This window comes from Rhinolophus ferrumequinum, chromosome 8 (genome assembly GCF_004115265.2).
Source record: "Rhinolophus ferrumequinum isolate MPI-CBG mRhiFer1 chromosome 8, mRhiFer1_v1.p, whole genome shotgun sequence".
In the NCBI taxonomy this organism is placed as follows: domain Eukaryota; kingdom Metazoa; phylum Chordata; class Mammalia; order Chiroptera; family Rhinolophidae; genus Rhinolophus; species Rhinolophus ferrumequinum.
In genome coordinates, this window is record NC_046291.1 from 517998 (window position 1) to 540814 (window position 22817).

General features: G+C 54.1%; 1 protein-coding gene across 6 annotated transcripts in view; it reads left to right on the forward strand.

Annotated features, from left to right (window-relative positions):
• Positions 1–22817, forward strand: part of PASK (PAS domain containing serine/threonine kinase) — a 34729-nt gene that overhangs the window by 135 nt on the left and 11777 nt on the right. For 3 of the 6 annotated variants that reach the window (XM_033111338.1, XM_033111334.1, XM_033111339.1), the window contains exons 1-13: positions 42–710; positions 4067–4119; positions 7318–7482; positions 9215–9447; positions 10044–10214; positions 10834–10974; positions 11454–11588; positions 11803–12063; positions 13736–13910; positions 15826–15982; positions 17204–18558; positions 19545–19723; positions 20092–20259. In XM_033111338.1, coding sequence (XP_032967229.1) covers positions 4080–4119; positions 7318–7482; positions 9215–9447; positions 10044–10214; positions 10834–10974; positions 11454–11588; positions 11803–12063; positions 13736–13910; positions 15826–15982; positions 17204–18558; positions 19545–19723; positions 20092–20259 — 3180 coding nt within the window. In that variant the 5' untranslated portion in view covers positions 42–710; positions 4067–4079. Of the gene's footprint in view, positions 1–41; positions 711–4066; positions 4120–7288; positions 7483–9214; positions 9448–10043; positions 10215–10833; positions 10975–11453; positions 11589–11802; positions 12064–13735; positions 13911–15825; positions 15983–17203; positions 18559–19544; positions 19724–20091; positions 20260–22817 lie in introns of those variants that run through there. The other 3 variants (XM_033111337.1, XM_033111335.1, XM_033111336.1) reach the window with 3 other exon arrangements.

Below are 22817 nucleotides of genomic sequence, written 5' to 3' on the forward strand. Positions count from 1 at the left end.
GGGGCTGCACGCACGGAGCAGTGGCTGCAGGCAAGCGGAGAGAAGAATCTGGGAGATGCTCTGGGCTCGTAGCGAGTCTCTGCGTGGGGCTGCAAAGTGCGGGCCTCCGCAGAGGCGTCTGTACAATGGGCCGACTTTGTCTCGGCGTCGCCGCGCGGACTTAGTCCGAGTGAAGGGGCCGCCTCCAGTTAACGCTCAGCGCGGGACGGGCTCGGCGCCAGGGCCGGGGCCGGGGAGGAACTCCGCCCGCAGGTGCCGGGAGAGCCGGTCGGGGCCCGGGACGCCGACCCACCCACAGCGGGCGCCGCAACCTCCGTCGGCCCTCGGCCCCGCGGGTGTGCTTGGCCCGTGAGGGAGCCGCCCCTGCTGCCCCAGCCTCCAGGGCGAGGCTGCTGAGAGGCGAGCTTCGCGCTGCTCACCCTTCTCGATCCCAAGACCAGAGGAAACGGTGTCTGCCGTACCCGGCTGGCGGGCCGCCGTCTCTTTTGGCTCCTCGGAGGCGCCGTAGAAGGAGTCCGGTGCGTCCTTAGCAACCGTTAGCGCGGGCTTCTCCACCCCGGCTCGTTGAGTCCTGCCCACAGGCGCCAGTGGTTGGCCTATGGGGCCTGTCAATTGGCGTGAGTTGCTCCGCGATTGGCCGGCGGGGCTGGAGGCGAAGATCGGCTTCCTCGCGGCTGGGTGAAGCAACCGGCCGGCTGACTCGTCCCCAGGTGAGATGCCTGCGCTCCTGGGAGTCGACCCGGGCTCCGCAGGGTCCTGCTGCCCGACCCCGGCGAGGCCCTCGGACGAACCAATCCGAGCCCGGTGCCCCCGCCGCTGCCCGCTTCTCCGTGCGACTCCCGCCGGGGTAGCGGCCCGGCGCCCAACGGCGGTTTGTGCCGCTTCGCGCCCTGGGGCCCTGGGCGGAGCCTCTCTGGTCCTCAGCGTCTGCGCCCCGGCCCCACCCCACCCGGCGCTCAGTCCTCAGCTGCAGTTAACTGTGTGCGCTTTGTAGTCACTATTGTTGCTTCTCCTGGAAGGTGAACTCCAGAATGGAGACTGCCCTCCTCTATGCTGGGGACGGTGCCTGTTATGCAGGACTTTTCAGTAAATATCTGAATGCGTGAGCTGTGGGGTGCAGCCCGGCTTCTCGACATCTCCGCTTGGAGGCCTCCAAATACCTGGGCTTTGTCCGTCACCTTCGCCTTTTCTTTTCCAGAGAATGGCAGTGGCCTGAGCAGAAACCTTGGGGTGTGGGCTTGATGCTCCTCATCCCCTCATCCCCGTACCTTGCACCTCTCGTCACCCAGTAAGTCGACGGCAGCCATAGGTCGAGTTTTGACTTGGCGGTTCCTCTGGCCGTCTTTCTGACATCGCTTATTTTAAGACCTGCTAATACCTTGCCTGGATTACTGTAACTTTTCTCCCCCCTTCTCCCCCCAGCATTGCCCCTGGAGTGACCTTTGTAAACTGGGCATCTGGTCATGTTCCCGAGCATGGAGCTCTTTAAAGTCAATGTTAGGGACGCAGTCCGGACTCCTGGAGGAGGCCCAGGAGGCCCTGGGAGTCGTGCTGGGCTGCTCCAGGCCCATCTCCACCTACTTTCCTGTGTGTGGACTCCTCCCCAAGGGCGCTGTGGGCACCTTTGCCCTGTGGTGGTTCTGCCTGGAAGGCTTCTTCACAGTGCCAGGCTCAGCTCTGCCAGTGTTCCCTGGAGGAAGCCTTTGCTGACACCCTCCGTTACAACAAATCCAAAACAATATCCTTCATCCCGGATATTGTTTGGATGCCTGATGCCAGAAACAGAGGTGCAGTCTCAGAACGGCTCTAATGGTGAATGAAGCTGTTGGCCCCCAAACCTGAAATCCCGAGGAAGGCTGGTTTTAGGGTGGGTGTATCCAGTGCCCCACGTGGCATTCTTGCCATTTTCTGCTCTTCTGCCCGCCATGTTGGCTTCACCCTGAGGCTGGTTCTACTCGTGGTTGTACAGCAGTGGTGGGAGAGTTGGAGCTGCTTGTTACCTGGCTTGTGGTCTGGTGGCAGGAAGGTGGTTGGTTGCATCCAGAAGTTCACCCATGAGAGGAAGGAGTACTTTCCAGAAGCTCCCTGCAAACCTCTTAGAAATGACCTAAGGTGATGTGAAGCCAGGCTGTGCTGTCAGCAGCCAGCCTCTGGCCATGGCGTGGGAGGCCCTCGTCCCTGTGGTGTGGAGTTGCTGTGCAACGCTGAGTTGGCGGGGAGGGACCCCCCCCCCCACGGCACAGAGAGAAAAGGACCTGTCCTTCCTGTATTCACTTTTTTTAAATTAATTAATTAATTTTAAAATTTTTTATTGAGGAATACTGGGGAACAGTGTGTTTTTCCAGGGCCCATCAGCTCCAAGTCGTCGTCCTTCAATGTAGTTGTGGAGGGCGCAGCTCAGCTCCAAGTCCAGTCGCTGTTTTCAGTCTTAGTTGCAGGGGGCGCAGCCCACCATCCCATGCGGGAATTGACCCCACAACCCTGTTGAGAGCTCGCTGCTCTAACCAACTGAGCCATCGGCCACCCCCATATCCACTTCTTGATTGATCAATTGTCGGCACTATTGACTTGTTTTCATGAAAGATGACATTTCTTGTCCTTATCCTCCCTTCACATTACCTTCCCTTCTCTCCCATTTGTTATATTACAAAGTGAACTTTTGTAACATTTACAATGTAGTCCAAAACTAGTCAAGTCTTCTGTGCTTTGTCTATAGGTTGGTTGTATAAAACATCTTAATATTTTAGTGTATACTAGCTGATTCATACAGAAGGAGAAATGCAATATTAGTCATGAGTCATGACAGTAAAGTGAACTCATTTAAACTCACCACCCAAATTCGGAACCAGGGGACCCTGTGCTATTCCAGGTTGCTGCTGGACCCACAGAAGAAACCTCCTGCCTGAAGTTTATCACTTGTGGGTGTAACCCTAAAGGATTTGTTTAGATTGGGGGAGGTTATAAAAAGGGAGCCTTACTGTTGATAGTTTGTTGTAACTTGGTTTTTTTCACTTTTTATAGGGCCAACATTTATCCTTGTAGTGTGCATAGAATTTTTTTTCACTCTATAATTCATAACAGAATTTACAATCTATTTTCTTGCTGCTGAATGCTTAGGTTTATTATTTTTTCTTTTTTTCTGTTCACATTGTGAACCATGCTGTCCTGAACATTCTTGTGTTTGACTTGCTACCCATGTGTAAGAATTTCTATAGAATATAAATGTAAGAGTGGAATTTCTGTCAGAGTAGGCAAATGTTTGACTTAAGTTGTTTCCTAAAGAGGTTCATTTGTTAGAATTCCCCTTGAGCCGCATCTTTATCGATGTTTGGTGTCATTAGAATTCTTGATTTTTGCTGATTTAGGAGGTATAAAATTGTGACGATTATGGTAACAGAGAAGCCTGTTGTCATAGGCTTGCTTGTTGGCCGCGAGGGTTTCCTTTTCTGAGAAATTCTTGTTCCTGTCTCTTGTCCATTTTTCTATTGGGCTGTGTGTCTTTTAAAATTTTTTAAATTTTAAATTATTGACCTTTTAATCTCCTGGATATTAGTTATCTGTTGGTTATTCACGTGGTGAATATCTTCTCCCACATTGTGACTTATCTCATTTTCTTTATGACACGTTTTGTGAGCAGACATTCTCAACACCTAGTGTGCGGCCGGGGTCCAGGATCGGTGGGTTTCTTCTTTTGTTATCGAAGATTGTCCACTCTTAGCTCTTCAAACGTTTCTTCCTTTCCATTCTCTGTCCAGTTACGAATTAGATTACCTCATCTTCGTCTCTTAACTTTCCTCTCATAGTTTTGTTTTTTTGTTTCTCTGTTGCATTCTGGGCTCTTTATTCAAAAATATCTTCCAATTCACTAATTTTTTTTCAGCTGTAGCTACCTGCCTCTTTTACCCACCCATTGACATTAAAAGTTAACTTTATTGAGATGTAATTTATGGACAATAAAATGCTCTCATGGTCTGTACTTAGTTCAGCGAGATGTATATGTAGTCACAGCACAGTTCAGTCAGAATATTTCCGCCACCCTAAGAATTTGCTCTATGCTCTTTTTCAGTCCATCCTCCACCATGGCCCTGTCCTGCTCTGCTTTCTGTCCCTGTAAATCAAGTTTGTATTTTCTGGTGTTTCGCGTCAATGGGACCCTACAGGAGGTGTCTTTGTGTCTGGTGCCAGCGTGCATCAAGTGTGCCGGTTCTGAGATTCATGCACAACGCTGTTTGTGTCACTGCATCCCCTTTCACTGCTGCGTATGAGGCCTTTGTGTGGATACTCTTCAGTCTGCATGTCTGGTCTCCTGATGACGGGCGTTTGGATGGTTTCCAGGCTGCAGCTCGCTGCAGTCATGCTGTACTTGGCATCCGTATAGGAGTCTGTGGACTCGTGCTTTCCTTTCTCTTAGGTAGATGGCTGGGAGTGCAATCACTGTGTCCTAGGGCAAGTGGCACGCTTGTGCCATGTGTGTCCCCACCACTAATCTGAGGGCCCCAGCTCTGCACCCCTCACCAACCCTTTGTACTTCCATTCTCTCTCATTTTAGCTGCCCCGGTGGTTGTCATGATAGCTCATTGCGGGCTTCCTTTGCATTTCCCTGGTGACAGTGATGACGAACATTTTCTCCTGTGCTTCTTCGTGATTTGTGTGCCTTCTTTGTCTGTTTAAAACCTTTATCCTCCACCCCCTTTTTAAAAGAGTGGGTTGGTAATCTTCTTATGAATCCTTAGGATTTTCTATGTCTTCTGTGACTTGAGACAGCTGTACGCCCTCTTTTCCGGTGTGTGTGTGCCTGTCGTTTCCCTCCTTTCCGGTGTGTGCGCCTGTTGTTTCCCTCCTTTCCGGTGTGTGCGCCTGTCGTTTCCCTCCTTTCCGGTGTGTGTGCCTGTTGTTTCCCTCCTTTCCCATGTGTGTTCCTGTCGTTTCCCTCCTTTCCCGTGTGTGCGCCTGTCATTTCTTTTTCTCGCCTGTGTGCCCTGGCTAGAACTTCTAGGACAGTGCTGGATAGAAGAGGCTTGAGTGGCTTCCGCCCCCTGACCCCAGGAGTGCGTGTTCAGTCTCCCCCCACCAGGTGTGTTGCTAACTGCAGGTTTGTCACATGTGCGCCTTCAGCAGGTTGAGGAAGTTTCAATTCCTAATTGTTGAGTGTTTTTTCTCATGAAGGCGCGTGGGCTCTTGTCAAATGCTTTTTCTGCATCAATTGATGGGATAATATGAGTTTGCTTCTTTAGCCTCTTCACATGGTGGGTCACACTGGTTGACTTTCAAACATTAAGCCAGCCTTTCATCCCTGTGGCAGCCCCACTTGGTTGTGGGATATTAATTACTCTGTACGTATTGTTTGATGGATTTGCCAATATTTTGTTGAGGATTTTTACATCCATGTTCATGAGAGTTATTGGCCAGTCATTTTCTTTTCCAGCAATGTGTTTGTCTGGTTTTAGTATCAGGATAATGATGTGGCCTCAAAAACTGGGTTGGATGCGTTCTCTCCTTTTTTAATTTATGGGAGAGCTTGTGCAGTATTGATAATATTTCCTTCTTGAATATTTGATAGAATTCACCAGTGGGGCCATCTGGGCCTAGAATTTTCTTTGTTGGAAAGTTTTAATTCCAAATATTTTTTTAAATCCTCAATTTTTAAAAATTTCACTTCTAAAAGCTTGTTTCTTTCAATCTAGCTGGTTTTTGAGAAATTCTTATTTGCTCTTCGTTGTGACTTCATCTTGTCTATTTTCAACCACACATGCAGGTATTTCTAGTAGCTGATGTTCTTGTACCTACATCTCTGGTTTGAGTTTTCGGCCTATAATCACTCACGAAAGCTCGTCTGCGGGTCTGTTTAATAGGAAGAGAGCATCCTTGCTTGGCCCTGATCTTTGGGAAACGGCAGGCCTGTGTTTAGGATGTGTGGCTTTGGAGAGGCTTGCTTTTGCCAGGCTCCAGGGGCTGCTATTGAAGCCGGGCCACCCTAACCATCTTTGAAGGTCCCTGGCTTCTTTTAGGAGCCGTAGGGTAGCTCTCTGGTCTCCTCTGTGTGACTCACTCTGATAGGTCTGGTGTTGGGGTCCCTGCTTTCAGGCAGCTCAGAGATGCCATAGAAACAGTATGTTGGTGAGATCCAGTTGTTCTGAGAGGCAGGGCCGCTCAGTTATCTGGTCCACTATCTTGTTAGTCTTAGTTTTTTAAAAACTTTTATCTTTTGTTCTTAAATTAACCTGGAACAAATTTTTGTACATGGTAGTCATAAGGGATGCCGTTTGACCCCATACTATTTTCGCCATATGCAGAATTGTATATGGTTCACAAACTGTTGACTGAAAGGCACTGCCCTCCTGTCCTGATAGACCTTGATGACGACCTTGAAGCCAGGATAGAACTGGTGGGTTGGGTCTCCTTGGAATTGCGGGCTGGACTGTGGTGGCATGGGAAGGCCTGGCCCCCTTTCCTTCGCAGCCCAGGTCCATCCTGTGTTGGGAGGGGCGCTGTGTGCCCATGTGTGGGTGCCCCCGCCTACTTGTTGAAGCTTGCTCTTCTTGCAGAGGTCACTCCATGGCCTGTCCTTTGGTCTGTGTGTGCTGATGTGGGAGGACAGTGAGGAGCAGAGGCCTCCCGGGTGGTCTTGGGAGTGCGGTCCAGGCCCTTGGTCCGGGAACTCAGGGGTTCCGCAGATCTAGAAGGTGGTCTGAAGGAGGGCATGCAGGCTCCGGGTGGGCACTCTACCCCAGCCCCTGGCCCAGGCCTCCGGGCAGTGGTTCTGTGCTGCAGTTATGCAAGATGTCACCACGGGAGGAAACTTGGTGAAGGTGATGTGGGATTTTCTGTATTTTTGCCTTCTATCTGTATGCAAATCTACAAGTATCTAAAAATGAAAAGTTAAAAACACAAATCTCTGGTGTGAGCCCATCTCCTGACTCCTGGCCTTTATCTCATGTTGCCATCGTTTGGGAAGCTCCATGGGTGGTTCTGGGTGCAGCTAGTCTGACCCACTGGATTCGTGGCATCGGTAATGTTCCTCTTGACCTGACAACAGTTTCAGTCCGTGTGGCCGGCAGCTCTGGTCTTCCTCACGCCCTTGCCCACTCTGGTCTGTTTTTCCCTCTTTTCCATCTCTTCCTACACACGTGTCTGAAAGGGGTCCTTTAATCTGGTGGTGGTCCGACCGACTCCCCTCCCGGGTGGGCTCTGACCCCGATGGCAGTGGGTGTATGTGTTGGGGGTTGGGCCTAACATCACCGGGGGAAGAGCTGGTTGGTAAGCGTGCCTTTACGTGCTCTCATTGCAGATGTTGAACAGGGTCCCCTTGTTTTCTAGTTGACAACTCTCCCACGGCCTACCGTCTCCCGATGGACGACAAAGGCTCGCCGGCCTTTGAAGGGGACCGGAGCTGCTTGTGCCGGGGCCTGTCCTCGGCCCGCAGACACCTCAACAGAAGGAATGGGCTTTCGAAACTCTGCCAGAGCAAGATGACGCTGTCTGGTGATGACCTCCTTCTAGGCTTTGCGGGCGTCAGTGGTGACAGTGAGACGTGCCATCGCTCATGTCTGCCCTTGGTTTAGGCGCTGGGTGTGTGCAGGCGGACGAGGCCGCAGGGCGCTCTTCTTCTCTGTCTGCTCTGCGCAATTCTCAGGCATGAGACTCCTTTTCAGGCAGCGTTGGAATTCACATCCATATTTCAGGGTCGAATTAGAGTAAAATGTCACTTGTTACTTCAGAGTGTGGGACGCCGTCCTGAGTCGGCTGCATTACGAGGGACACACGGCCGATACTTGCTAACTGCACTCCAGGCTCGTGTGTCCCCCCGGACACGAACAGACGAGAGGAGGTGGAGGGCAGCCCACTTACCACGTGGGTGGTGCTGCCCCGGGGAGGCCAGGAATGGGGGTACCCGCTGCCCACTGTCCACTGACTGTTCCAAGTCAGCCAGTGCCCCTAGAGTCCAGATACCCCTGGGCCCAGACACAGTGAGGAAGAAAGTATTGTCCTGCCTTTGAGGGGGTCGTTGTCAGGGTGCTTGAGGAGACAGCAGGGGGTACACACTTGAAGTTGGATGGGCCTAGAATAGGAAGCCTGTCCGCCTAGTAGAGGGGTGCCTGGAGCCGGAGGACAGGGCTGCAGGGGAGGCAGGGGGTCTGGTCTCCAGGACAGGAGCAGTTTGACAGCAGAGGGCCTGGCGCCGAGCTTGCCTGCAGGGGGTGCGAGGGGCTGGTGGCGAGGGCTGGAGACGCTGCAGGGTCGTGAGGCAGGCAGGCAGCCCCTCAGGAGCGTGGGCTTCAGCCAGGCACCAGGCTGGCCCAGGGACGGGTCACTGTCGGCAGCAGAGGCCGAGCTGGGGTCGCACTGCCCGTTCCTTGGGACCAGCTGCCTGCGGAGAGGAGCACTGGGCCAGCAGCCATGTGATTTCTGGTCCGGGTGAGGCCCCGAACTAAGGAAGTCAGGGACTCCTCACCGAAGGACCCACAGGGGACAGGAGGGTGACTCAGGTTTGTTTGGTTTCTGAGCCGCTAGAAGGATGGAGCTGACATTTCTGAGATGGGGAAGAGGGGATCAGGCAGCTGGGCCTGGGGAGGAGTGAGAGGAGCTGGCAGCACACTGCCAGGTGGGGTGTAGTTAAAGCCCCCCCGCCCCCCGTAGACGGTGTGCAGCAGAGGGAGGCTGAGCCAGTCCCCAGTGGTGAGAGGTCGGAAGGTGGAGGGACAGGGTGCCCTGCTGGGCGCAGCCAGGTGGTGAGGAGGCCCAGTGCACCTGCAGGGGTGCCGGGAATGCCTGGGAATCCGTGGGCCTGGATGGTGGCCGGGAACAGGTCTTCTGGAGGTGAGGGGTGGCCATGGCGGCATGGAGGCAGGGAGTGGAGGAGGCAGGCAGCACAGGAACAAGTGACAGGACAGTAGCTGGGCTCTGGGTCGTGGAATGGTGGGCACAGGAGAGCGCCCCGTGGCTGGGTGGGCGGTAGGGGACCTCAGAGTGTCATTTACACAGCAGTTTGAGCTCTGAGGGGACGTGGCTCTTCGTGGCTGTGGAGCCCCTGGTGGCGGTGTAGGTGGGCCCGGGGACTTGTGGGGCACACAGTTAGAGCAGGAAGCACCTCTGCAGGTGCATTGAACCATTGGATTCTTTTGCAGGAGTTGGGCGAGGGCCGTGTGCTTCGTGTATTTCAGAAGCCAGCTCCTGGCGGCCCCAGGTCTGCAGCTTCCTTTCCTTTTCTTTCCAGAAGACAGATGGAGCTCCTACTGCCTGTCGTCATTGGCTGCCCAAAATATTTGCACAGGCACACTGCACTGTCTGGCTGCGGCCGAGCAGGTGGACCTGGCCACGTCCCTGGGCAGCACGTCCTGCTGCTCCCTGCTGCGTGGCCTGTCCTCGGGCTGCAACACGCCCCTGCTGCCCGCCCCCACAGGCAACCCGAACAAGGCTATCTTCACTGTGGACGCCAAGACCTCAGAGGTAAGTGCATCGCTTTGTGCCGCAGCCGTGGCTTTGGGGTCTGTGCCTTCAAACTGTTACCTTGAACCAAGGAATCTGCATTTTAAGTGAAAACCATCTGGTTTTACCTGTGCAGTAACAAAAGAGATAGGAATTTGGAGACCTAAATGTCAAAGCAAACACTCCTGTTGTCGAGATAGAGATTCAAGGGAGGGATGAAGCCTGTTATTTACTCATGCTTGCTACAGTGTTGTTACAACTCAAATAAGAATGGATTTTGATATTTGAATGAAATGCGCTAGCACAGTGCACGTTTACAAACACAGAACTGAATTGTTAGATGGGCAGGAAGTGTGGTGTAAAGCCCATGTCTGCCTCACCGGGTCTTCATGATACGCTCGCCCACCATGGCAGGTGAAGGGTGTGCGGTGTGATGCACTCACTGGTGGGTGTTCTGATTTCCATGGGTGGCACTGTTGGGAGCCTCCCCACTGCCGAGAGTTGGGGAGAGGTGGGGCCTCTGGGCCTTGCCCACCGGTGCCCGCGCCACCTCCTCGCCATTCCTGGGAGGCAGAGATGGTGCTGGTGACGCAGTGCCTGCCCTCTGCAACCCTCAGATCCTGGTCGCCAACGACAATGCATGCCAGCTCCTGGGGTATAGCAGCCGCGACCTGATCGGCCAGAAGCTCACGCGGTTCTTCCTGAAGCCAGACTCCGACGTGGTAGAAGCCCTGAGCGAGGAGCACGTGGAGGCCGATGGCCGTGCCGCCGTGGTGTTCGGCACGGTGGTGAGTGTGGGCCTGACCGCGGGCCAGTCAATGTGGGCGCCGTCTCCCCCGCCCCTCCGCCCGTCGTCTTGGGGAGTGGCTGCGTTATCCCGGAAGCAGAAGCGGTGTTGCCGCCGGCCTGGCACTACTGGGAGGGAGAAGCTCGACTAGCGTTTGCAAACCTGCAGGGCGCCCCACAGATTCCTGAAAAAGAAAGAGGATTCTACTGCTTCACGTTGGGTCGGGGGGCTGGCGAGGCTGGAAGGGCTTCCTGGAGCTCTGATCCTCCTGCCGTGCACGTGTCCAGCCTGGACACTGACAGATTGAAGGGCTTGTTAGATGCTGAGCCCTGAGCCTCAGGAAGGAGTTAAATTACCCGAAAAATTACCCATCCAAGGGACTGACTACTGAGAAGTGAGACGTTAGCTTGTACTGTGTATGCTGCTTTAAAACCACTGGTTAAAATGTGCCCTTCTGCTAGAATGTTCACTCAGAGGCTGTAAGGTTCAGTGTCTGCATTCTGGAGACTTTCCGGAATGTGAGGCGGGTGGGCAGAGCTTGCAAACGCCCACGAGCCTGGAGTCTGGGCCCTGGCGGCCAGGCGCTGCGGGGCACAGGGCGAGCCTGTTCGTGTCCGCAGGTGGATGTCCTGAGCCGCAGTGGGGACAAGACCCCAGTGTCTGTGTGGATGAAGGGCGTGAAGCAGGAGCACGGCCGGTGCTGCGTGGTTGTGCTGGAGCCCGTGGACAGGGTCTCGGCCTGGGTGGCCTTCCAGAGCGATGTGAGTTTGTGTTCTGGTCTCAGCTCCTCACAGCCTGGCCACGCATCCCCTCCCCTGCCGTGGGCTTTGGGGCAGAAAGCAGTGTGAGGGTTCTGGAGGGTCAGCCCCCGTCTGCTGAGCCCGTTAGTATTTGTGTACTGGGGCCAGAAACCCACTCTCCATGCCTCAGTTTCCTCATCTGTAAAATCATAGAATTGTTTTAATTCAGTAAAATTACATACGTAAAATCCTCAGGCTGGTGGCTGGCATGCAGACAACTCTCAGGTGTGAGCTGTAGCTGGGTGGCTGTACTTCTCACCAGTGAGTGTCTGTGTGTGCTGGGCTTCTGTGGGATGACTCCAGAAGTCAGTGGTTTAGGCCGTCCGGCAGGAGGAGAAAGACGATGTGACCCAAGCTCCTGTGTGCCTCTTGAATTTCCGCTGTGTGAGCAGCACGAGTGGTCTTGCTCTGATGCTTACTAACATTGCTTTTCCTCCAAGGGAGCCATAACGTCGTGTGACAGTCTCTTTGCTCACCTGCACGGCTACACATCTGGGGAGGAGGTGGTTGGGCAGCGTATCACAGACCTGATCCCTTCCGTGCAGCTCCCTCCACCTGGCGAGCACCTTCCACAGGTAGTGCTGAGTGCCTGCCCCGCGTGGCTGGATTTGGGTGCCCTGCTCGGGCCTCTGCTTTCCCTGGGAAGACTGAGGAAGGAAGGAAGAGCAGTGTGGGGTTGGGTGTCCTGGGGGACCCCCCCATGACGCGCGTAGCACCGATTTCAGTCTAAAGCAGCAGAGGCTCAAATCCGAGATGCTGCCGTCAGCCCCGTGCATGTCTGTCTTTCAGAATCTCAAGATTCAGAGGTCTGTCGGAAGAGCCAAGGACGGTACCACCTTCCCGCTGAGCTTGAAGCTGAAATGTGCACCCCGCAGTGAGGATGTGGAAGGCGGCCAGGTGGCCCCCGCGCAGGGCTATGCGGCATCCGTCTGGGCGTTCTCCACCATCAGCGGTCTCATCACCCTCCTGCCAGACGGGACCATCTATGGCATCAACCACAGCTTTGCTCTGATGCTGTTCGGTTATGGGAAGTCTCAGCTTCTGGGCAAGGTGGGGCCTCCCTGGGTGGCCAGCTGCGTCCCCCTGTGGGGAGCTGGTCCGAGTCTCACACCGAGGGCATGTGCTTGTCCCAGGCACTGTGCTTCTGTGTCTTCCAGGCCAGCGTGCTGGCTTCCTTGGGTGAACAGGGGCCCGAGGGGGAGTTCCCTGCTCATAGCCCCGCATTAAGCACTCGACCCCCTGGACCATCTCCAGAGCCATCCCAGGAGAGGGGCAGGCTCTTGCCTCCAAGCCCCATCCTGAGTCTGGCCTGAGTTACTGGACGAGGGTGTATGTCACAGCTGTGGCCATTCGTTCTGCACCCCCAGGTGGGGGCGTGTCCGCACATCCCCTGACGGTGATGGAGGCCGCTGCGGGGCCTGTCACGTGGTCAGGATTGGAGGAAGGTGTTCTATCCCCCTGTTCCCTGGCCTGAGCTTTCTTGCAGCCCCTTGACTGTGAGGAGGTGGAGGTCTTCGTACACCAGGGCTCAGGCCGCCATGCGTGGTGACTGCGCCTTTCTCCTCATCCGAGACCGCCGAGCGGCCTTGTGTCAGTTTCTGCAAGCAAACCACCACGCACTTAGTGCGCACTTAGCAACAGTGCCTTGGTCCCAAATAGCCATTTGGGCTGAGCTTCAGTGGGATAGCCTGTTCTGTTCGGTGTGGCTCAGCTGGCCCGCTGGCACCACACCTGGGTGAGCGTCTCGGGCAGCCTCAGAATGCCCCTCCGCAGTGGGCGGCAGTGCCCTGGGCTCCCTGGGAGGAGCCTGAGCCCCCCACTTGGTGGCTGGAGGGCCTGGCATTTGCCCAAAGCCTTTGGTGAAGCACCTGGTACACCACGGGCTGCTGCAGAGGGGGAAGTCCGTCCCCTCTTGTCACTCAGGCTGGGGCAGACCCCAGGCCCAGTGACAGCCGTCAGAACTTTGTGACCTCATTTGAGCTTCCAAAAACATGTCCCTCTCTGTTCTGTGTTAGAAATACTAAGATGCAAGGAAGCTAAAGTTTAGTTAAGGCAAACTTAGTTCCGCTGAAGTTAACAGACGCCATTAGTGGATTTCGGAGAAGGATTCCCGCAAGAACACTCAGGAAGGCAGGTCTCTGCAGGGAGAGTGTGGCTGACGCAGCCTCCCTCTGGAGCTGGAGTGTGTTCTGCACTCAGCGCAGCCAAGGGCCACGTGGGGGTGGAAACACGCAGTTCAGGGAAAGCGTCTGCCCTTGCAGCTCCTGGCCCCGCGACTGTTACGCTGAGGCCACGGCCAGCGGGTGGGGGCCCCTGCTGGACCCCGGGTCAACTGCCTGCCCGAGGTCCTTTTGTCCTTTAATACCAGGGCACGTAGCACTCTCCGGGGACCAAATGAGAAGGTTGCAAACGGGCTCCCAGGCCTGAGGAGGACGTGGAGCAAAGGCCAGATGCCTATCTGCTCGGAGGACGTGTAGATGTCGGAATAAGTAGCGTCAGAGTGTGTTCATTTTATCTTTTCACAAGAAAAGGGAAAAGTCACGAATTCCATGCTGACCATCAGGTGCTTTGGGCCTGTCAAAGGAGTTTGAGGCTGGTCCCCCGCCCCGGGAGGGATGGCATGCCCAGAGACTGGCCACTTGCTGTCATTGCCTCCCAGGACGCTGGTGGTCCAGGGAGGTCTGCATTCTCCGGGCTCTGAGTGCCGCGGTTTGTTTTCTAGCACATCACCTTCCTGATCCCTGGTTTCTACCGCTACATGGACGTTGCGTATGACAGCTCCAGCCCCGTTCCACCGCGAGGCCTGGTCAATTGCCTACACGAGGGCACCCGGACTGGGCCTGGGGAGATGACAGAGGACCCCAGGCAGAGCTGGAAGCCAGCGGGCGAGGCTGAGGGTGAGCCCCGGCCTTCTCCCAGGGCGCCTGCCCTCCACCCCCCGCCCATGCCTCCAGCGGGGTCCGGAGGGACTGGGGCATGGGTGTGGTGTTCCAGGGGCTGGGACATGAGTGTGTCCCACTGAGGTGCTTGCAGCGATAGGGGGACTGGAGCCGCCCCAGGGTACGTCCCCGCGGTCCTCGGTCAAGGACGCAGGTGGCTAACTGGCAGTCTTGTAAGTCTCCGTGGTTCTGCCTGGTCAAAGGCTAAACTGATGTGGCATCTCAGGGTAACTGCTGTCTGGGCAGCAGGATTGCTTTTTTGTGTTGGTTACCCCTGTACTTGTGACATTTAAGATTATTCCCACACATGTGCTGAGGCCCCACCCAGGACGTGAGCCTCTTAGGCACTGTGGTAGGTGACGCACTTCCGCCCTGAAGGGACCCTGCTCTGGCTCTGGGCTCCTGAGAAGGAGCAGGGCCACCTCGGAGCCCCCTTGGTGCCCACGTTTCTGGTGACTCGGGTGCTCCCAGCTGCGCCCGGGCTCCATAGGTTGGCGTCCCCGATGTCTCTCCTGTGGGAGGGTCAGGCAGTGAGACGAGACAGCCCGAGCAGCCACATCAGGGCATGGGACGAGATGGCACTCTTGCGACACTGTGGGCACCTGGCCAGCTAAGGGTTGTTTGTGTGCTGTGAGCTGAGGACAAGTGCGGGAAGAGGCTTGGTGTGTGAGTCAGCACACCGTGGATTTAATAACAGCCACTGAGGGGACGATGTCACTACGATATGATTGGTGTTCATTGTTCTGGACGCTGTGTGACATTTCGTCAGCACGTGACCCCATGTTTGTGGCCGGGAGACGCAGCTCCGCCCCACAATGTCTCTTTGGGGCCATTACAAGTTGGATTGAGGCGTTTTGCTTTCAAAGGTGCTTTGTTAGGTTGCTTACTCTTCAGATGACGTTTCTAACATGGGATTTTCTTCATCATGTTTGGGTTTTTCCATCTGTGAAGACGGTCCTTCCTCAAGTGTTTCCCCCACTGTTTTTCTCTCTCTTTTTCCAGAATTCCAGAACATTTATGTGTAGTCGATGTTCTTTGTAGAAAATTGCGGGGGGAGGGAATCACAAAAGTTCTGTCCTTCATTGTGTGCTCAGGGCACATCCTGAGAAGTGGCGTTTCTGGGTGTGTGGACATGCGTGCTTTTGCTAGCTGTTGCCAAATGCACTGGAGGGATGGTGCCAGCCTGGCCTCCCGTCAGCCAGGGGCTACGATTCTTTCTAGAGCCTCCTTCATCGGACTGCTGGCTAATAAGAGCCGTCTCACCCCTCTGACCCGCTTAACCTGCTGTGTGCTAGGCCAGCCCTGTGGAGCTGGTGGGAAGTAGGTGACACACAGTATAGGTGTGAAGTGTAGGAGGGAGCAGCGCTCAGGAGGATGTCCGACCTCGGCCCAGGGCCTAGGAAGAGCCACCTGGGAAGGCGGCTTTTAGCAGAGGCCCCAGGTGGCAGGGGTGTCATTCTGAGGAGAGGGAGTAGCTGTAGGCCAGGGCCAGGCTGGAGAGGCCCGGGGAGGTGCGGGGAGCAGCAGTCAGGCCGCAGGGCCGTGGGGGTCATCTTGGGGACTGTGGCTTCTCCCCGCAGTCAGTGGAGCCCTTGGAGGGCTGTGGGAAGATGAGGGCCCTGTTCTGACTCCGGTGTTAGTGGCTTTATCCTGCCGGGTGCGCGGCTCAGGACAGAGGGTGCTGGCCTAGGCTGGGGCCCGCTGCGTGGTGGGAGGTGGCCGGATCCGGGACACGCTGTGAACATGGCTGACGGACTTCAGTGCGTGAGGTCGGCCCCTGCCCCGTGTGCCTGAGTCTCAGGGAAATAAGGAGGTCTGTCTCGGCAGGGGGTGCCTGAAGATGAAAAATACTCTGTTTTGCTGTTCCTGCTAGATCCAGGGGTTAATGAAGTGCTTGCTGGTGACCACATACTGCCACAAGATGCGACTCTAAAGCCAGTGGGAAGCCAAGAAGCCGTCACTCTGTTCCGGGCTCAAGTGGACACCGGAGGCCATCTCCCTGCTTCTCTTCCGTCTCCACCCACTCTGGAGTAAGTCCTCTGTGGAACGTGCGGGTGTACTGAAGGTCAGGAACCTCCCGTGTTACCTGGTGTCCCAGTGGCCTCTGGGACAGCCCCCATTTTACCTGTAAGGAAATGTTTAGGCAGGTTCCAGGGAACTGATGTAAGCATAACTTGCTCATTTTTAAAATCACTTGAATCTGTTCTCTTTATGCATGTTCAAATAACAAAGTATTCTATTTAGACTAAAGGAAGTTCGTATTAGAAAATTTGGAAAATTTAGAAAAGTAGAAACAAAAGAATCCAGGGTTGAGTTATCACAGTGCTGTTGTGCATTTGGTGTGTTTTCAACCAGTTTTGTCTCCTAAAGATCTCCGATGCGTGATGCATAGCGTGCAGTAACATGCCACACCCTGGGGTGCATGTGCCTTGGCCCAGGCCCCAGCACCCCCCAGCACCCCTCACTGCCCTGGCTGGGGCCAGGATGCAGGGCCAAGGGGCTGCCCTTGAACTTGAACTATGCATTTCCTTATGTCTGGTTTCTTATGCTCATCGTTGTGTCTGGAAATTTATCCACATGGTCATATTTTCCAGTCTTTCTGAAGTTATTTTTAAAATATGTAATATATGAATGTGTGTACTGTTTTAAAGTACAGAAGAAAATAGTAAAAAGGAAAAGTCCCTGTGACTATCTCCCAACCTCCCGAGGGAACTACTGCAAGCAGTTGTAATTTTCTAGGCCATTATCCTGTGCACTTAAGTATAAAAATATACATGTGTATACTCATGTGCAACTGCCCTTGTTCCTTTAACACAAATAGGGTCACACTGCACGTTCTCATCTGCATACATGCATATGTGCACACTCGTGTACACTAGGGTCACACTGCATGTTCTCATCTGTGTACATACATGTGTGCACACGTGTACACTATTAGGGTCACACCGCACGTTCTCACCTGTGTACACGCATGTCTACACACGCATGTGTACACTAATAGGGTCACACTGCATGTTGTCCTCTGTGTACATGTGTGTGTACAGAAATATCACACTGTGCCTGTTGTCCTCTGTGTGTAAGTGCTTTATTTTTTAACTTTGTTACAAAATTTATGTTTTTTTTTTTCTGTTATAAATGCATGTTGTCAAATGCTTTGTACTTGTCTCTAACAGAGGGGAAGTCCCTGTGATCTTTCTTTTTGATTCTTCTGTGACTCCTAAGTAACTGTGTCATTGTGTTTCAATCCCCAGGGTGGACAGTGTCCCAGAAGGAAGCCCGCCAGCCCAGGAACAGTCATTGTCCGAGGACCCACAAAATATCCCAGAAGGAAGCCCATCAGCCCATAGCCAGCGGCCATTGTCTGAGAACCAGCAGAATGTCCCAGAAAAAAGCCTGCCAGCCCATAGCCAGCGGTCGTTGCCTGAGGACCCGCGGAACGCTATCTCGGAGAAGGAGGAGCCTACAACAACAGAGAACCTTAGAGAGGACGTTTTGGGAGGAAGCAGGCCCGACTCCGTGGATATGGGACCACTTGTTCCCTGTGGAGGCTCTGGAGCTCTGATCCCATGTGATCCCAGGAGCAGGAGTCTGGAAATGTGTGGCCTGCCCCAGGAAGCACAGCTGGCATGGACGGGTTTGAGCAGGGTCAGCGTTTCAAACCATCGGGGTGACTCCATGGGGCAGCCAGCTGGGGACAGCCTCCCGATGCTACAGCCTGAGTCTGGGGGTGAGCGGAGTGTGCCCCAGGGGAGCCTAGCCTTGGCCCCCATCCCCTCTGGGGTGCGACTCTCGTCCATGCCTACTGTGGGGGAGCTGTGGCTGGGAGCGCAGAATGACAGGGAGGAGCTGCAGACTTGCTTAATTAAGGAGCAGCTATCCAAATTGAGCTTTGGGGAACCATTGGGTGTGTCCTACGTCGGGCCGGTCCCAGCTGAGTGCCCCCCGTTCTCCGCCCCTGTGTCGCTGTGTGACCTGGGAGGCAGGCAGCTCTATAGAGGCCACTCGGGCAGCTCCTCGGCCTGCTACGCCCTCGCCACAGACCTGCCCAGCGTCCTGGACACAGTGCAGACCCGCGAGGCCGGTGGGAATTCATTCTCCTGGGACCTCAAGGAACTCTATTTCAGTGAACGGACAGACCGAACCTCTTCGAATTGTTCCTGCGCTTCGTCTGAGCTCCCGGGGATGGCCTCTCCCCCGCTACAGGGCTCCGATACCGACGTGAGCTCTGTGCACAGGCAGAGGTCAGAGGTTCTGGACGACCGAGAGCTGTTACTGCTGACAGGCGCCTATTGCAGTCTTGGCGCAGGCTGGCGGTTCCATGAGAGCTGTCTGGGCCTCGATGGGACCCAGCTGTCCGACATCTGTTTGCTGTCCTCGGAACGTGACGGCGTGAGTGGCAGAGAGAGTCCAGGCTGCATCGTTCCCACGTTGGGAGCTGGCCCTGTTGACACGTGCCCGTTAGAGGAGCCCAGGCACAGCGTCCAGGTCACCTCCACTCCTGTGAGAAAGGAGAGCTCGGTGTTGCCCGGGGCCACCAGCCTGCAGTGCAAGATCCAGGAGGGCACCTTTGCGGGGAGCTGCTACCACCGGGATGGCTCGCTGCTGAGTATGTCCTGGCGGGGTCTAGAGCACAGCCTGGCGGGGAGCGGGCCCTCCTTGGCCCGGGTCTCATGGGGCTTTACCCCCTGACTAGTTTTGGCAGGAATGAAGTATTGAAGATCCTGCAGTTATAGCTGACCTCTTAAAAATTAGGATTACAGTGTGCGTGCCCGGGAAGGGTGGAGCCCCTGTCCCACGGCGCAGTGTTGGGGTCACACTGAGGGGCAGGGGAAATGTTCGTGGCGGGTCTTCACGAGCTTTTGGAGTTCAGGCTGCTCTGCTCTAAAAATCTTTGCTCTGAGAGGGCCTTCTGGTCAGGCTGCTTCACTTGCCCCTTTGAGGTCGATTGTATTTGTTTCACTTTTTATTTTCCTAATTTCTTAACAGGTCATGTTATTTTAGCCAGTTGTTTCTTTATTGCTGATTTTGTAGTGTTGATTAGAAAGGCTTTTTTCAGCAATACTTCTGAAAAGTAGTAATACGTGTCATTTGTAGAAGTATTAGAAAATATAAACAAAAAGAAGATAATAAATTCACCTGTAAACCCCCCCATAAAAAAGATAACCAGGCTTGTTTTGGCGTATACCCAGGATGCTGTGGAAAGCACACCCATGTGTGCGTAGCGAGTGTGGTTTAATGTGGGTCTGAAAACCACAGCGGGCGCATACGTGTATGTTTCCATTGGAGCCGTTCATGTTCTTTCACCCAGAGGCAGAGGCTCCCCTGTGTCGGGCATGTAGAAGGCGGCTTTCCAGGCATTTGTGAGTTGGCAGGTGCCTCTTCAGTGTTTCCCGTGGCCTCCGGCTGCCCCGTGGACACGCTGAGCTGCTGACCCCACGTCAGGTGGAGGTCCGGCATGCTCGGCCTTTCCCTGCCTACCCGCCACGCTGCCCCTTCTCCAAGCCTCGATGCCCTCTGCTCTGTGTGGTGTCGGTGCTGTCTGGGGCCACATGCTTTTTCATCCTGGGGCTGTGCTTCTGCCTTCCCCTACAGGTGTGCACTTTGAGGTGAAGCGAGTGGAGCTCCAAGGCCCCGCGCCCCTCTTCTGCTGCTGGCTGGTGAGAGACCTGCACGGCGCCCAAGCCCCAGGCCCACGGACCCGCCTGCTCCTGGCCAGCCGGCCCAGCACCGGCCACTCCGTGTGCGAACTCCCTGGACCTAGCGTGGGGGAAGTAGGTACCTGCAACGTGCTGGGCCTTTCTGTGTGGGGCGTTCTCCCAGCAGCACCTCTCTGTCTCCTGGGGGTGGGAAGAGGGTCTGCTTGTGGCTTTGGATCATTGTCTCCTCACGCCCTGTGTACGTACTAGCCCCGTGCGGGGTTTTAAATCTGTGTGTGCCCCACGTGCAGGGTGGGGTGTAAACACGCTTTGATGCGTGTACCAGTTTGGACCGCGTCTCAAGGCCGCCTGGGAGGAGCAGCCGCAGGGTGCAGGTGCTGCTTTTCCCACAGCCGTGGGGCATGGTGGCTGGACGGGGGGGGGGACGCGCGCCGCCTGCGGTCGGTGGCGTGTGGTCCCCGAGACTTTCCTCGTGTTTGCAGGCACTCAGAAGCCAACCACGGTTTGAGGAGTCCCCCAAAGCTGGGGAGCTGGACGGGCTGGCGGCCTGCGAGGGTGCGTACTCGCACAAGTACCGCACGCTGAGCCTGCTGGGCAGCGGGGCCTTCGGCTTCGTGTGGACCGCGGTGGACAGGGAAGAGAACAAGGAGGTGCTTTGGCTCGGAGGGAAGCGGGCCCTGCCCCCCCCGCCCCCCCCCCCCCCGTCCCCATTGCATTTTCTAGTCGCTTCCTCTGGAATTGACCACAGCTGCGTGTCTGGACCCACAGGTCACACATCAGGCTTCCTGCTTTCCTGATGTCCCCATGGGTCCTTTCTGACTTTTCAGATGACCGCTCATCCCTCTGCTGGTCATGATGCTTGTCTCTCCTTTTCTGTTTGTGTCTCCTCGCCCTTGCTTTGCCTTCCCTGCTGCCGCCTGGCAGGACCTGCCGAACCCGGAAAGTGACGGGTGTGCCACCGGTCTCCTGCTGTTCCCTCGCTGCCCCTTTATTTTTGAAGGATACCTTTCATTTGAGGATATTTCATTTTATTTTCAGCACTCTGAATGCTTTTTTGAAAGAATGAGTGTTGTTCTATCAAATGTCTTTCCAGCATCTTTGAGATGGTCATACCCATGTTTCTTTTCCTGACACAAGGTGTCACCAGTCAGCTCGCACTCCTGGACTCAGGCCTCCAGTCTGCTCTTACGTGCTTTTAATGCGTTGCTGAATTGGTTTGCCAGTATTTTTATTTGGGACTTTTTCCCATTTATATTCATCCATAAGTTTCTTATTTTTATGTCAAAGTTAGGTGAGACTGGCGGCGGCGGCATGCCCACGCGTGTGGTGTTGCGTCTGAGGTGTTTTCTGTGGCGCATGGCGGCCCCTTGGCTGTCCAAATGTCTGAAATCTTAGGTTCGCTCTCTTTTCTTTGCCAGACTTGCCATAGAATTGTCTATTTTATTCATCAAGTATTCGTTTTGTTTTCTTTTAATTTCCTTTCTCGTACTTTCTATGAGTTAATGTTGCTATTTTTATAGCTTATTGGATTGAATGTAATTTTTAAGCTGTTCCTTATAATAAAAGCATTTATACTTTGGCCTCGTGACCTGTATTGCTCTTGCTGTCATGTGCTCCCACTCTCGCTGTTGTCATTAATTTGTCTGAGTCAGATCTTCTCATTTTGGTTTGGATCAGAATCCGATAGGCCCTAGGTGTTTCTTTACACCTTTGTACCTAAAGGAAGAAGAAAGAAGCCCCAAAGTTCTGTTGGATTAAAATGAAACACATGAGTATTTTTGCCTTTCAGAAAACAGATGTTAATTTACATATTATTAGGCCAACAAATTATTAAGTAAAGCAGCCAATCAGAAACAGACTTTTAAGGATTAAGCTACAGTTCACAGTTGGGGTGTCTTACTCTGTAGGTCAGTTTGGGGAGTTTTGCCATCTTGACAGTGTTGAGTTTCGTCAACCAGGAGCATGGGGTGTCTTTCCATTTGTTTAGGCCTTTGATTTCTTTCAACAATGTTTTTGTAGTTTTCATTGTCTTTTTGTTGAGTCTCTATTATTTTTGTATCCCGTTTCTTCTCTTTCCTGTGTTTATGTTTCATTTGTTGGAATATATTTGTCACTAATTTTTCTAGAAAGAATGTACTAATTTTTCTAGAAAGAATGATAAGCCTTTTTCCTCTCAGGACTTTTTAGACCTTGTGTCTGTTGTCATCTAGTATTATTTTGAAGTGACTTTTCCTGCTAACAGCCTGTTGTTTTCTTTTTCCTTCTTGGTCTTCTTTTTTTTTAAGCTTTGGATTTCAGAAGTTTCACCAGGATGTATTTCTGTGTGTGTGTGTGTCTTGCTTGAGACTTAGTAAGACTTTGATCTGAGTCTTTAAAGCTTTCTTCATCTTAAGAGAATTCTGTTAATTCTTGTCTGCTTTCCCCTACGCTCCCCTTTGGTGTGTGCTGGCGCTCGCAGGAAGCCTCCCTTCCTGTCTGCTTATGCTGGACGCTGGATGGGCAGCAGACATCTCCCCTTTCACTGTCTGAATTGGAGCTCCTGCCGTGTCCCGCCCCACCTCACTCACCCTGCCCTCACAGAGACAACCTCGTCTTCTTGCTTTCTCTCGAATTTCTCATCTGGCCCGTCCAATCACGGTGACCCTCCCTTCGAAGGATCTTCAGAATTTGTCCAGTTGTCACCACTCACATGCTGGCACCCAAGCCATCACGTTTTTCCTCTTGATTATGGAGAAGGAGTGGACATTGCAGAAGCTCCTAGCTGTTCCTCCTGCTCCTTCCCCCAGGCTCTGTGCTGCGGCTCCAACGGCCTCACAACCTTCACTCCATCCTGCTTGGCCTCCATGCCTTTCCCGGGCTCCTCTGGGAGTCGCCTTTACTCTCCTTCGTCATCTTGGCATTCACTCTCCCTGACCCACGAAGCACCCTCTCCCCAGGAGACCGTGAGCTCCCTGAGGGCGGGGCCTTCCGTCACCTCGTTCAGGGTCTCGCTGAAGTGCATGCAGGCCTGGCCCTTGGTCCTGCCTGTGGTCACCCTGCCGTGTTGCTCCTTCAGCCGCGTGCCCAGCACTCACCTGGTTGCCAGTATTGTGTTGAGAGACAAGGTTACTGGCCAGCGAGCTCCAGTGTTTATTTCCATTACAAGCACCATCTCTTTTCCGTTACACTTTCTGGTTGACCATCATTAATTGTACTCACATCACTTTTA